Source organism: Artemia sp. Qi Xiang Cuo, chromosome 10, assembly GCF_049724085.1.
Source record: "Artemia sp. Qi Xiang Cuo chromosome 10, ASM4972408v1, whole genome shotgun sequence".
In the NCBI taxonomy this organism is placed as follows: domain Eukaryota; kingdom Metazoa; phylum Arthropoda; class Branchiopoda; order Anostraca; family Artemiidae; genus Artemia; species Artemia sp. Qi Xiang Cuo.
In genome coordinates this window covers 60670127-60683873 of record NC_142803.1, presented here as the reverse complement: position 1 = coordinate 60683873, position 13747 = coordinate 60670127, and the positions used below count along the sequence as shown (strand labels likewise).

At 39.4% G+C, this 13747-nt stretch overlaps 1 protein-coding gene across 1 annotated transcript; it reads left to right on the top strand.

Moving 5' to 3' along the window:
* The first annotated feature begins 1123 nt into the window (after positions 1 to 1123).
* LOC148947977 (uncharacterized) lies at positions 1124 to 2947 on the top strand. The gene has a single exon (XM_089096057.1). The coding sequence runs from the start codon at positions 1124 to 1126 to the stop codon at positions 2945 to 2947; it is 1824 nt and encodes a 607-aa protein (XP_088952183.1).
* Positions 2948 to 13747: the final 10800 nt, after the last annotated feature.

Sequence of the window (13747 nt, the reverse complement as noted above, 5' to 3'; positions counted from 1 at the left end):
TGAACGACCATCAGAAACATCGGTGCAACACCTACTGCCGCCGAAAGTACAAGAAAGGCCAGAATTGGGTAACCTACTGTCAAGTTGGTTTTACAATACTGAAACACCATAGCCCAATTCTACACGACAAACACGACTGCCTTGCAACAGGACGCGCCAAAAAAACAACACCCCGACGAAACTATGATATGAAACGCGAAGAACACGAACGCTACATTAATGACTATCACCCTGCACTTCTCTTGACAAATCTCTCTAACGTTGACGTCCAGTACATTGGCCACCTGGGCTCTAAATTGCCGTACTATGTCACTAACTATATGACAAAAGCAGAGTCTGCAGAAGTTGACGCAATGTGGGAAGAAGTGAACAATGCATTCGCAAGTCTTGGCCAAAAGGCAATGTCATTTCTTCTCAAAACAGTCAAAACTCGACAAGTTGGCACCGTAGAGGCAGCAGATCGACTCCCAGGCACACAAATCTACATCATATCACGACAGTTTCGTTTCGTTGACCTCTCACGACACAGTGAGCTAAAGAGAACTTTAAAAAAAATACCAAGAGCTAGAAGAACTCGCCAAAAACAAACCAAACAGTGAAGACTTATATGTGGTGCATTGGGTGGCAGATGTCTATCCCAACAGACCTGACAACATGGAAGACACAAGTTTATTCAACCTGCTAGCCTGGTATGAACGCGAGCGAAAAGGCAGAGACGACAAGCTTATGCTAAGAGATGGGTCATTTTTTTTGCGTAAACGCAAGGAAAAGCCCTACGTCATCCAGCACAAACGTGTAAATCCAGTTGAATCAGACGAAAAACGCGAAGAATACTATGGCATGCTTCTGCAACTTTTCAAACCCTGGCGCGAAGAGGCGGACATTTGTTTGAACGGTAAATCAAACTATGAAACATATTGCATCGAGAGCGAAAAATATTCCACCTTGGTCGCGTATCACGAACGTTCAGTAGCGAAAGCAAAGGAAGAAGAAGAGTTTGAAAGAAAAGTACGAGAACGAGCTAAAGAACTCCAAGAGAAAGAGGTAGAAGAAGCACGAGAACAGAATATGGATGACCCACAGAATGCAATGCAAGGCGCCGCCAGATAGAGCAGCAGACGCAATGGAAGACCTTATAAATGCAAATAGAAAGCTGCTCGATGCAATCACGGAACAACAAGTAGCAAAGGACTATTCGTCTCTGAATATCGACCAGAAACGTGTTGTTGACAAAGTCACGAGTACAGTAAAATCCAACTCTAAAACGCCACCACTCCGTATGCTTGTGTCCGGGTTCGGCGGAACAGGCAAATCAGTTGTAATCAAAGTAATTCGCAATATTATCTGCCGCTATTTCAGCAAGGATGCATGCCCTGTCATTGTGATGGCACCCACAGGACTTGCAGCCCATAGCATCAAAGGAGAAACTATACACAGGTGCTTTAGTTTGCCGGTTGATCAAGCAGGGACCGCCAAGTACTCAGAACTCCACACAGAGCAGCTGCTTACCCTCAGGGCAACTCTACAAAGAACGCGTCTCTTCATCATCGATGAAATAAGTATGGTTTCCGCCCTTACCTTCATGTACATTCATCTCAGACTTACGGAGATCATGAGCATCAATTCTGTAATGGGAAACGCAAACATGCTAGTCTTTGGAGACTTTTTACAGCTTAGGCCAGTCTCTGCTAATCCACCGTTTAAGCAGCTAACCCGAATGGAAATAAAGAACCGTATTGGCTCAATGGGAACATTTGATCTGTGGGGTCACTTTGATTACGATGAGCTAACAATTAACATGCGTCAAAAAACGGACACACACTATGCCGATCTTCTGGCCAACATTCGCATAGGAATTTGCACAGATGACAATTATTTACAGTTACAGCAGCGCAAAATCGCATCGAATCGAAGAGCAACAAACGAGGAGATTGCCGACAAGTACATAGAACTATCAGCATTGGGAAAAACTCCAGTCATTTTAATGCCCCGCAACGTAGACTGTAGATTAGTGAATGAAACGCTTCTTACCAAAACTTCCTACAATATTGCTACCTTTACTGCCATCGATCGCCTATCTACCGTCCTCCGTGACACGCGCATTGAATCAGAGGCAGCTGAAAACGTAAAGAACTTTGAAAACGACAGCAAACGTACGGCTGGCTCTATTTCTCACCTCAGACTGGCTCTTGGCGTCTGCGTCATGCTACAAAGAAATGTAAACGTAGAACAAGGTCTTGTCAATGGCTCCATGGGGTATGTCAAAGGTTTCAAGATGTCAGCAGCCAATATGGCTGTATGCGTTCAAGCGCAATTCGACGGTCAAGACAGAATCGTAGAGATTGAGCACGAAACAGTTAGATTCGAAGCACTAAAAGAAGTGTACTACACTCGTAAACAATCTCCTCTCACTCTGGCCTACGCCATCACGAGTCACAAATCCCAAGGGCTTAGTCTCCGAACTGCACGAGTTGACGCAGGCGATCGCTGCTTTGGACCAGGCATGATCTATGTAGCTGTCTCGCGAGTCACAATGAGCGAAGGTCTTCACCTGATCGTTCTTGACAAAACCAAAATTTGTGCACACACAGAAGCTCTAGTCGAGTACAATAGACTTCGACAAAAATACCGTCCCCATCTTCCTCAATTCACAATCGTTAAATCCTTCAAAGTTTCCAAAGTGCCCGAGGCGAAAAAGCAACCATTAAAACGGGATACGACCACAACTATTGGTACAGATAAACCGCCTAAAAAGTCCAAATCATCCGAACTCAAAGATAATCGAAGGTCTTGCTCAGCTTCTGGTGTGAAAGCGGAACCCACAAACGCTGACAGTAAGAAAAAAGCCAACACCAAGAGACTAAATAGTGAAAAAGTCAAAAGCTTGATACCCCCCAAAAAACGCGTATTGAAACAGCTGTCATTCAAGAATATCGCAGTGGCATAGGCCCAGGTCGACAAGGCCTCATAAACACAGACGGCTCAGTGTGTTATGCAAATGCAGCAATGCAGTGCCTTTTTGCCATACAACACAATCTGTTTGACGTACTCTCTTTAATGCATGGACCCCTTGCAGAAGAACTGAAACGCTTGGCAACCAGTTCACTGAAAACGTACGAAACAATGGCAGTACAACTACCGAAGCAGAGATCAACAATCATTGTGCGAATTTTGGTTTCACCTATTCCAACAGCTCGACGCAGAAAATCGATCCAATGACGTGAGTGCCTTGCGATCTCTCTACCAATTGATAATCCATCAATTCAGTGTATGCAGCACATGTAACGGGTCAAGAACCTCAGTACATCTTGAAGGCACTCCCGACTGTCCCTTCCCAATCCCAGGTGTACTCAATCTAAACAAGCCCGCAATTAACGAAGTTATCGACAACAACGATATATCTTTCAATTCGGTTCTAATCCCGGAACAGCCTGGTGAAACATGTCCCAACGATCACATCACCAAACTGAGAACATTTTTCACTCAAACTCCTGAATTTTTAGCTCTAAATTTGGACAGGCGAACACTCAGACACAAGATCACGCGCCGCGCTGTTGACTTTGATCCAGAAAAAATTATTCTGCATCGAACAGAAGACGTGGACCTCACGCATGGCAGCATCTACAACCTCGGTACATTGTCGTCATTACATTATCGTACAATTGCGGTTGCTATTCATTCCGGCGCCTGCTTTGGAAATCAAGCCAACTGCTTTGTTTCCCGCATAACCGTGTAAGGCGATTGTTTTAATTGCAACGACTCTGAAGTTCGAGTCATCAAAAATGCTTCGGAAATAGACTTTTCAGGTATGACATTCATGGTGCTCCAAAAATTATAGTTCAGTAATTAACAACACTTTTAGTCTCGTTTCAGGCTCTAATGGTCTACAAAAGCAACAAACTTGTAAAAAAATCTTTTTTTCTGAAAACAATTGCCCACATTTGTTTTTCTAAAGACAACAAAAACAATCGTCCATGATCTGCCGCGGTGAGGGAGCGAAGGTCTTAAACTGATCGATCTTGACAAAACCAAAATTTGTGCAGACACAGAAGCTTTAGTCGAGTACAATAGACTTCGACAAAAATACCGTCCCCATCTTCCTCAATTCACAATCGTTAAGCCCTTCAAAGTTTCCAAAGTTCCCGAGGCGAAAAAAGCATCCATTAAAACGGGATACGACCACAACTATTGGCACAGATAAACCGCCTAAAAAGTCCAAATCATCTGCACTCAAAGATAATCGAAGGTCTGGCTCAGCTTCTAGTGTGAAAGCGGAACCCACAAACGCTGACAGTAAGAAAAAAGCCAACACCAAGAGACTAAACACTGAAAAAGTCAAAAGCTTGATACCCCCCCCCAAAAAAAAACACGTATTGAAACAGCTGTCAATCAAGAATATCGCAGTGGCATAGGCCCAGGTCGACGAGGCCTCAGAAACACAGACGGCTCAGTGTTTTATGCAAATGCAGTAATGCAGTGCCTTTTTGCCATGCAACGCACTCTTTTTGACGTACTCTCTTTAATGCATGGTCCCCTTGCAGAAGAAATGAAACGCTTGGCAGCCAGTTCACTGAAAACGTACGAAACAATGGACGCTGTTCGTAAACTCCTACCGCCGCAGTACAAGCACCAAAGCAGAGATCAGCAATCATTGTGCGAATTTTGGTTTCACCTATTCCAACAGCTCGACGCAGAAAATTGATCCAATGACGTGAGTGCCTTGCGATCTCTCTACCAATACAAAATCCATCGATTCAGTGTATGTAGCACATGTCACTGGTCTAGAACCTCAGTACATCTCGAAGGCACTCCCGACTGTCCCTTCCCAATCCCAGGTGTGCTCAATCAAACGAGCCCGCAATCAACGAAGTTATCGACAACAGCGATATATCTTTCAATTCGGTTCTAATCCCGAAATAGCCTGGTGAAACATGTCCCAACGATCACGTCACCAAACTGAAAAAATTTGTCACTGAAACTCCCGAATTTTTAGCTCTAAATTTGGACAGGCGAACACTCAGACACAAGATCACGCGCCGCGTTGTTGACTTTGATCCGGAAAAAATTATTCTGCATCGAACAGAAGACGTGGACCTCACGCATGACAACATCTACAACCTCGGTACAATGTCGTCAATACATTATTGTGCAATCGCCGTTGCTATTCATACCGGCTCCAGTTTTGGAAATCAAGGCCACTACTATGTGTACCGCATAACACTGGAAGGCGCATGGTGTAAATGCAACGACTCTGAAGTTCGAGTCATCAAAAATGCTTCAGAAATAGACTTTTCAGGTATGTCATTCATGGTACTCAAAAAATTATAGTTCAGTAATTAACAACACTTTTAGTCTCGTTTCAGGCTCTAATGGTCTCCAAAAGCAACAAACTTGTAAAACAATCTGTTTTTCTGAAAACAATTGCCCACATTTGTTTTTCTAAAGACAACAAAAACAATCCTCCATGATCTGCCGCGGTTAGGCAGGGAGACTACCATTTCTTCCTCGTATTCTGTTGTCTGACGTCGGTCATATCTTCCATATTTAAAAACCAGACTCAACCCAGAAAGAGCAGTAAGCCAAAAAACGGTCCAAACACACAACAGAGTACAAACAGTGGTGCCTCAACGTGGCGGGGAAGTGGCAACGGGTTGCAATTACGCTAAATATAATCATAAATGCAAGCCGGCTAACATCACTGTTTCCACATTCCTTTCCTAGTTTTACCGATTGGTAAGACACACCCACATAAGGGACATCTTGCGGGTTGCACTTGAAACTGATTGTGCACCACATTTTGGAAGTCTTCTCTTCATGCATAAATTATTTGAAAAAAACTACGTTTTCTAAAGAGTTAAAGAGGCTGAGTTACAAGGTCAACCCTTAAAACGTACAGGGATTAGGAGGCACAGTTGGGGGGCTGTTAAAGAGGCTGAGTCACAAGTTCGAACCTTAAAACGTACAGGGATTAGGAGGCACCCTGTACGACGTGATTTGAGTATTCAGGAATTAAAAGCCTTAACATAAGAATGTTCAAGAGCGGGGGGTTTGGGGGGCGGCAGCCCCCAACTTTAACTCCTGACACGATCAGCTAACAGTTAGTCAAGCAATAATAAGTAATAAACTGTACAAAAACGTGCAGAAATTATTTGAAAAAAACTACGTTTTCTAAAGAATTAAAGAGGCTGAGTTACAAGGTCAACCCTTAAGACGTACAAGGATTAGGAGGCACAGTTGGGGGGCTGCCGCCCCCGAAACCCCCCGCTTTCGCAGCCTTTAAATAAAAAAAAAATTTAAACTGAAAGTAAGGAGCGACATTAAATCTTAAAACGAACAGAAATTATTCCGTATATGAAAGAGGCTGTGCCCTCCTCAACGCCTCGCTCTTTACGCTAAAGTTTGACTTTCTCACAACTCTTTTTTTAAACAATAAAAACTTTAGCGTAAAGAGCGAGGCGTTGAGGAGGGCACAGCCTCTTTCATATACGGAATAATTTCTGTTCGTTTTAAGATTTAATGTCGCTCCTTACTTTCAGTTTAAATTTTTTTTTTATTTAAAGGCTGCGAAAGCGGGGGTTTGGGGGGCGGCAGCCCCCAACTGTGCCTCCTAATCCCTGTACGTTTTAAGGTTCGACCTTGTAACTCAGCCTCTTTAACTCTTTAGAAAACGTAGTTTTTTTCAAATAATTTTATATTAAGTGCTGGGTTGTTTCAACAGCAAATTTGAGTGTGTTCAGGTGTCGATGTCAATTGCGCATATAAACAAAATAAACTGTGCATGTGTTTCTTTGCCAATTTTTGACATATTAAGATTTGGCAATATTGTTAAGTAATTGGATCCAACCTGTAAACTGTAACTATATTTGGTGGCATAATTTATACTATAAGCTGTGATATTATGCTTGCTAGAATTTTCAAAAAAAAATAAAAAATAAAAAAAAACAGCTTTGCCAGTACTGAAGCTTTTTCAGCCTGGATTTCCGCCAAAGATTTTATAGAGGAATTGTTCTCTGTTTGTCTCTAGCTTCATTTGAAGTTTTCTTTTTGTTGTCTTTGTTTTACTGAGGCAACAATAGCTGCCTGTTGCTGATGATTCATTTCGCCTCTTCTATTGTGCAGTCCTTATTGCAGCCTAAAATTAGACAAACATAATTTAAGGTTATCATATAATTTAAACTACGGAGTTAAGTCGGACCAAATGAAAAGAATAGTAATGTTATGGAGAACTCATTACCTGTCGATAATATTGTTATAATTTTTGAAAAAAAATTACGAAAGAAATGGATGAAAAGAAACGAAATGGAAAAACAATCAGAAAGGAAAATGTGATCTGTAATAATTTTAATAGTGGTTTCTGCAAGTTTCGCAAACAATGCATGTTTCTACATATTTGTCGTCATTTTATTTCGGGAATCTGTGTGTCTGTTAAGTGCATTTTTGATCACGTTTACCTGTGTTCTGTTTTTATCGTGCATTGATAAGTCGTGTAATTTTGCTCATGCATCATCAGGGGTGAGGATAGGTTTATAACCCCGACCTTATTAATGGCAGTTCCTAAAGTATTCACGACCCCCTCCTCCTGTAGATCGTGTTGCATTCGATTTCAACCTTATGCCCCCGCATACCCGATGCAGTGCATTATGCCCCAGGAATCCGTCCCTTGAAACAATCCTCCGCCCCAAGTAACTACGCGTGTCCAGCCAACCCAACCCCTTAAAATTACTTTACTCAATTCGGACCATCCCCAAGCCTCCCCCTCACTCATATTCCTCACAAAAATCCACTTCTTTTCGACTCCGTTCCTTTCCCTGCGTCCAAGAAGTTACCAATTGGCTCTGGCCTCCAACCGTTATTTGCCGAAACAAGCCCGACCCCTCTCAGACACCCTCCACTGCATAGGCGCCCATAAGGGGGGGGGGCCAGACCCCCCCCCCTTGGCTGAATGATGTTGTCATATATTTGTATTAATTAAAAAAAAAACTTTCCACAGAATAATTTTTAAAAGAAAAGTAGAGCTCTATTAAGTCAAAAATGAACAGAATTGGAGTCAAATAATCTTCCAATCGTAAAACTACCAAAAATCACTATCAACAATTAAATGAAACACAAAATGAACAAAAATTATAATAAATAGCCGAGTCAAACTCAAAACAAGCAAAAATTAGCCATACTTGGGCTGAAAACCCCCCACGCCTTCTCAAGACCAGAACATAACTTAGGCTTGACTGAAAAAAAAATGACTGTGGAATGTCAGTTTGATATACCTATAAACTCAAACCGAAGTGCTGATTAGACCAGGTAAGCCCCCCCCTAAAATTCAGCGTATGGGTGCCCATGCTCCACCGTACTTCCCTCTCCCAGCATCATCTTGCCTCCCCATACCCCCATATAAAGAACACTCCAAATTTGACTTTTTCTCGGATCACCAGGAAACTTTTCCCCCTTCCCTTGTACTTAATCCCCCCTGGCTACCCTACCAGTGTCACTCTGATTTGAGAGTTCCCACATACAAAAATTAACCTGTAGTAAACTCTCCGCCCCAAAAATTATCCGTTCCATCCCATCGCCCAGTTAAAGCTTCACTCTTAAAGTCCAACCATAAACCAGTTACTGCTTCATTGATTACCCGTGATTATTCAGATAAAAGATATAGTTTCCCTCTTTAGTAGAGGAAAATATTACAAAAGAACAAAATTTTACCCATGGCTCTCTAAATTTACCCCCAACTTTTAAAAATAAACCTCTTTCCCTCCCTTTTCGAAACTGTTTTACTAGTCTCTCTGTCTAGGGTGGTGAGTTTTAGCCTTTTGATAAATCTTCCTACAATACCCTGAATGATAATATTTCACTTTTAGGGAATGTTCTCCCCACTCCCAGTACTAATTTTAATGCTTACACCCTGCCAAAGTTGCCTGAGAACAAAGCTTTTTTAAGAGATCTGTTGTTAAAGAGTTTGATAAAAAACAAACGTTATCATTTCCCCATTTTTCTCCTTACGAACGCAAAAAGTTTTAATTTTGAAAAGTTAGTTGAGTTCGAAGCAACAGCAAAATTGAACTATATTGATATAATCGCAGTTACTGAAGTCCAGGCGCAAAATCTAAATCTCCTTAAAATGATGGTTTTCAGGAGTTTATAAAGCTACGCCCGGTAGACCACCCACTGGAGAAAAATGAAGGAGGAGTAATGATTTTCGCAAAAGATTGCCTATCTCCTACCCTTATCCATGTGCAAGGACCACGTGATTGCGATGAAATCATTTGGATATCTACAAAGCCCAAATGCCTACCGCGGCCTTACACTAATTTAATAATTTGCTCGTTTTATTATTCACCCGCACATAATGCTTGTTCTCGTCGTAATTTTAATGACAGGCTACAAGCAAGTCTTGACTTTGTGACGACAAAGTATCCAAATGCTGCATTTTTTAGAAGGAAACGCAAAGGAACTAAGTCTTAATTATCTGCGCAAAGATCAGAAGCTCAAGAAAATTGTTGATTTCCCTACTACAAAAGGTGGAAACAGTTGAGATGTTATTTGCACCAAACGTTAAAACCTTCTACAATATTCCAACTACCCTTCCCCCTCCCCCTCCCTCGGTGGTAGCTATCATTTTATGCTAGATTTGAAACCACTGCTAATTTTAAAACAAATTACTCAGTTTCTGAATTTTTGTACCGGCCAATAACCAGTCAAGGTATTTTTGATTTTGTATTACGTCCAAGACTTAGGATGATGTTTTGTCGTGTGAAAATCTTAATTCAAAGGTTAGTTTGTTTCAAACAAAATTAACGACAATTTACCAAATTTGTTTCCCAGAGGTTACCAAGAAGGTATGTTAATAAACCTTACATTAATGAAAAAAATAAAAGACTAATCCATTTGAAACTAAAACTTTTTTGCCCCGGAAAAAAAGAGGAAGCCTTAACCCTCCGTAATCAAATAAAGAAAGAAATACGTCGTGCTGCTTTTCGTTATGGTAAGAATAAATTAAATTACTTAAAATAGATCAAACCTCAGCAATGGTTTAAGAAAGTGAAAATAGGGGGTCGCTCGTGCAAGAACCTTGATTTTCTTGGATGAACCTCCTGAACGGACAGCCAATGAGCTTAATAAACCCTAAGCTAGCATTGTGCAAATGTTCCCCCCTCCCTCAGAAAACCAGCTAATCCCTGAAACTCCAAAACATAAAATCCCAGAAATTTCAGCGAAGCAAATAATAGAAAAATACAGAAACTGAAAAAAACGAATATCTGTCCCATTGATATTCCAATTGATCTCATGAAAGCATTCCCTGATAAACTATCAACACCCTTTGCTAGTATTTTAATGATATTAGGAATTCTAGATGTTACGTGTCATGCTGAAAGCTGGGCTATATTACTCCAATCCAAAAGAAGGGAGGTGCGAATGGTTTTACTGGAGAACGACCAATTCCCTTATCCCCAGTTTTTTCAAAAGTATACGAGGGTGTCTTACCTAATTGGTTAAAGGCAAAGATTCTTGAACTTATTGACTTACAACAATTTGGAAACCTGAAGGAGACATCTACTTTACACTACCTTGTTAGTCTTCTGAATTTTGTTCTTAAAAACCTTGAAAACCCTGATGCTTGGTTGAATCTTTTATTAATTGATCTCCAGAAAGCGTTCGACCTAATTGACCACAATATCCTTGTAAATAAACTACTGACGGAGTTTCAAGTGAGTCCATTTCAAGCTAGAATTGTTGCATCCTTTTTAACAAATCGTTCTCAAGTGCTTAAATATAAAAATGTTTATACCGATCCCCTTCCTATCTTTTGTGAGGTGCCCCAGGGAACTCTGATGGGTCCCAGTTTATTCCTTATAATTGTTATTAGCCTCATGACTGACCACACAGAGCGATAGAAATATGTGGACGACCTTTCTGCACTTGAGGTTTGCCAACGAAATATTCTAAATTAATTTACACTACCTTGTTAGTCTTCTGAATTTTGTTCTTAAAAACCTTGAAAACCCTGATGCTTGGTTGAATCTTTTATTAATTGATCTCCAGAAAGCGTTCGACCTAATTGACCACAATATCCTTGTAAATAAACTACTGACGGAGTTTCAAGTGAGTCCATTTCCAGTTAAAATTGTTGCCTCCTTTTTAACAAATCGTTCTCAAGTGCTTAAATATAAAAATATTTATTCCGATCCCCTTCCTATCTTTTGTGGGGTGCCCCAGGGAACTCTGATGGGTCCCATTTTACTCCTTATAATGGTTAATAGCCTCATGACTGACCACACAGAGCGATAGAAATATGTGGACGACCTTTCTGCACTTGAGGTTTGCCAACGAAATATTGAATGCTCAATTATGAGATTACTTGACGATGTCACACAGGAGGCTTCTTTGTCGAAGATGAGAGTAAACCCTAATAAATCGTCAGTTATGACAGTTATTTTTTTTAAATCATCCCCTACTTTCAAAAACCCCATTTCTCTCAAAATCTCTGTCACAGGCATTAAACTACTTGGGATGACAATTACTAATGGCATGAAGTGGGACGCACACGTTCAGAACATCATCAATCAAACTTCTCCTTTGGTTTTCCTACTAAAACATGCGATAAAATTTCTTTGCCTCTCTAAGGATCTTCTCCAACTTTATTGTTCTTTTATCCAGCCAATGCTTGAGTTCGCTTGTCCACTGTGGCATTTCGGTCTTTGTTCAGAGCATATCTATTTGATTAAAATGTAAAAAAAGAGCAATTAGAATCGTAAATGGTGAAGGAAGGGTTCCATATCTTTATCTACTAGGTAAGTTCAAGCTCAACACGTTGGCCGAGAGAAAAAACCTCTTGTGCCTTCGTTTTGGTACCAAAAACCTGTTTGTTCCCCTATTATGTTCCATCATCCCCAAACCCTACCTTCCCGCCCGCAACAGACTATCCCGTATAAAGTCCCCAAACTGACTCCCATCCCCGCTAAACATGAAAGATATCGTAAGAGTTTTGTTCTGAGTTTTTTTTAGCTGTACAATAACCAGGAAGTCTAGTCATTAATTTTATTGTTATCTATTTATTTTTTATTTTTGACTTTTTAACTAAGTGTTAACTCTTTTTGTATGTACTTTATACAATGAATTATGTGTGACGTGAAGGTAAAGTTCTTTCAAAATAATATACACATATATACTTGTGCTGTTTTTTACGTAAAATTCAAGTTCAGCAACCATGCTGTGATAGAAATTTCTAAAATTTTATTCTTCTTTTTCTTTTTTCTTTAAGAAAAAAAAAGCTTAAACTTTCTGCAGGCTTTTTCAAATTCATAGTATAACATCTCTCGATATTTTTAACTATAGAATTTAGTATTATTGATTTTAATGTTTCAAAATTTGTCTTCAATAATTTTTCTTATACAAAAAGACAGTAAAGATTTCAAGAAATTTTAAATAGAAGGTCATAATATTATAATTTTGTAGTGTTTCAAAACTTTCAATATCCTTCTAATTTAAAGTCGAGACAGGTTTTCTAGCCAAACAAATAATAGAATATAGAAATGATAACTCTCCAAAGGTTTCATGTGAATATTTACCAAATCTTACATATTTCACGTTATTGTTCCAACTCCCCTTTAAGCGATAATACAGCTAGTCAATAATCATTGGTAAGAAAAAATGTTCCTTTATTTTCAATTTTCTTCAATAAAATGGGCTTAATTGAATTAAGGCCGTATGAGTTTTTCATAGGAGTTATTCTAAAGTCAATCATATTTACCTAAGCCTGAGAGAAAGGATGGGACAAACACTTAAGCTTCAAGAATTGACATGCCTGAAAACAAAAGGCTGAAACTTGTCACCAAATACTATGTACTGAGTCGAAATATATGCTTAAAATTTGGACTGCAGTTTTTGCCAAAGGCAAAAACTTTGTAAATTCCAATCATTTTTTGAGCTTTGGGTCAAAATAATCATATTTTCCCTTTGTCTTTGAAGTTTGAAAATCTGTAATTTCTGGAAATGGACACTTAAAATGGAAACTGTGATTATTTTTTACAATAAAATCCATGTGAATGTGGCATTTAAAAATCTTTCGGTATGGAAGACGATTTTCTTTATTCACATAAATATAATCATAAAATTGCATTGGTATAATAAAAACATACATACATATAAAAGTCACTTAAGAGATATGGACCTACTCGGTAAGAATAAAGCTGTCCACCACCATTTGCCTTCTGTTGATTTTTCTAGAAGAAAATGATGTTTACATGCTCGGAGGCAAACCTGTTTTTACCCTAGTTATAGTGATTTTTGTTCTAAAACTAGGGATCTTTTCCTAAATCTGGTGATTTTTCACGATGTAGCTTTTAGATCCATGATTCAATCGAATAAATCATACAAGTAGCTAATTCACAAAAAAAAAGATATTAATTCGCTACAGTTCTTAATATCAGTAGTATGTTCCAGATTACTATTTATGCAAATATAATGCCTTTGAAACTTCTGATTTATCCCCATATGTTGATATCAGATATATGCCCCAGAGCGTTATCATCAAGAAAACAGACGAAGCTAGTTAATCGCAAAATTACAAAAATGTTCCATATTTACTATTTCATAACATTTGCTTATGTTGAATTTTTGTCTCAACATTTCTGTGTTTTTGCTCTCTGTAATCCATCAGTTTAAATTGGATATTCTTCTATTAAAACCCTTGAAAGTTGAGTGAATGGTGGATATGAATATACCCTCTACATCTGCAAATACTCAGAAATGG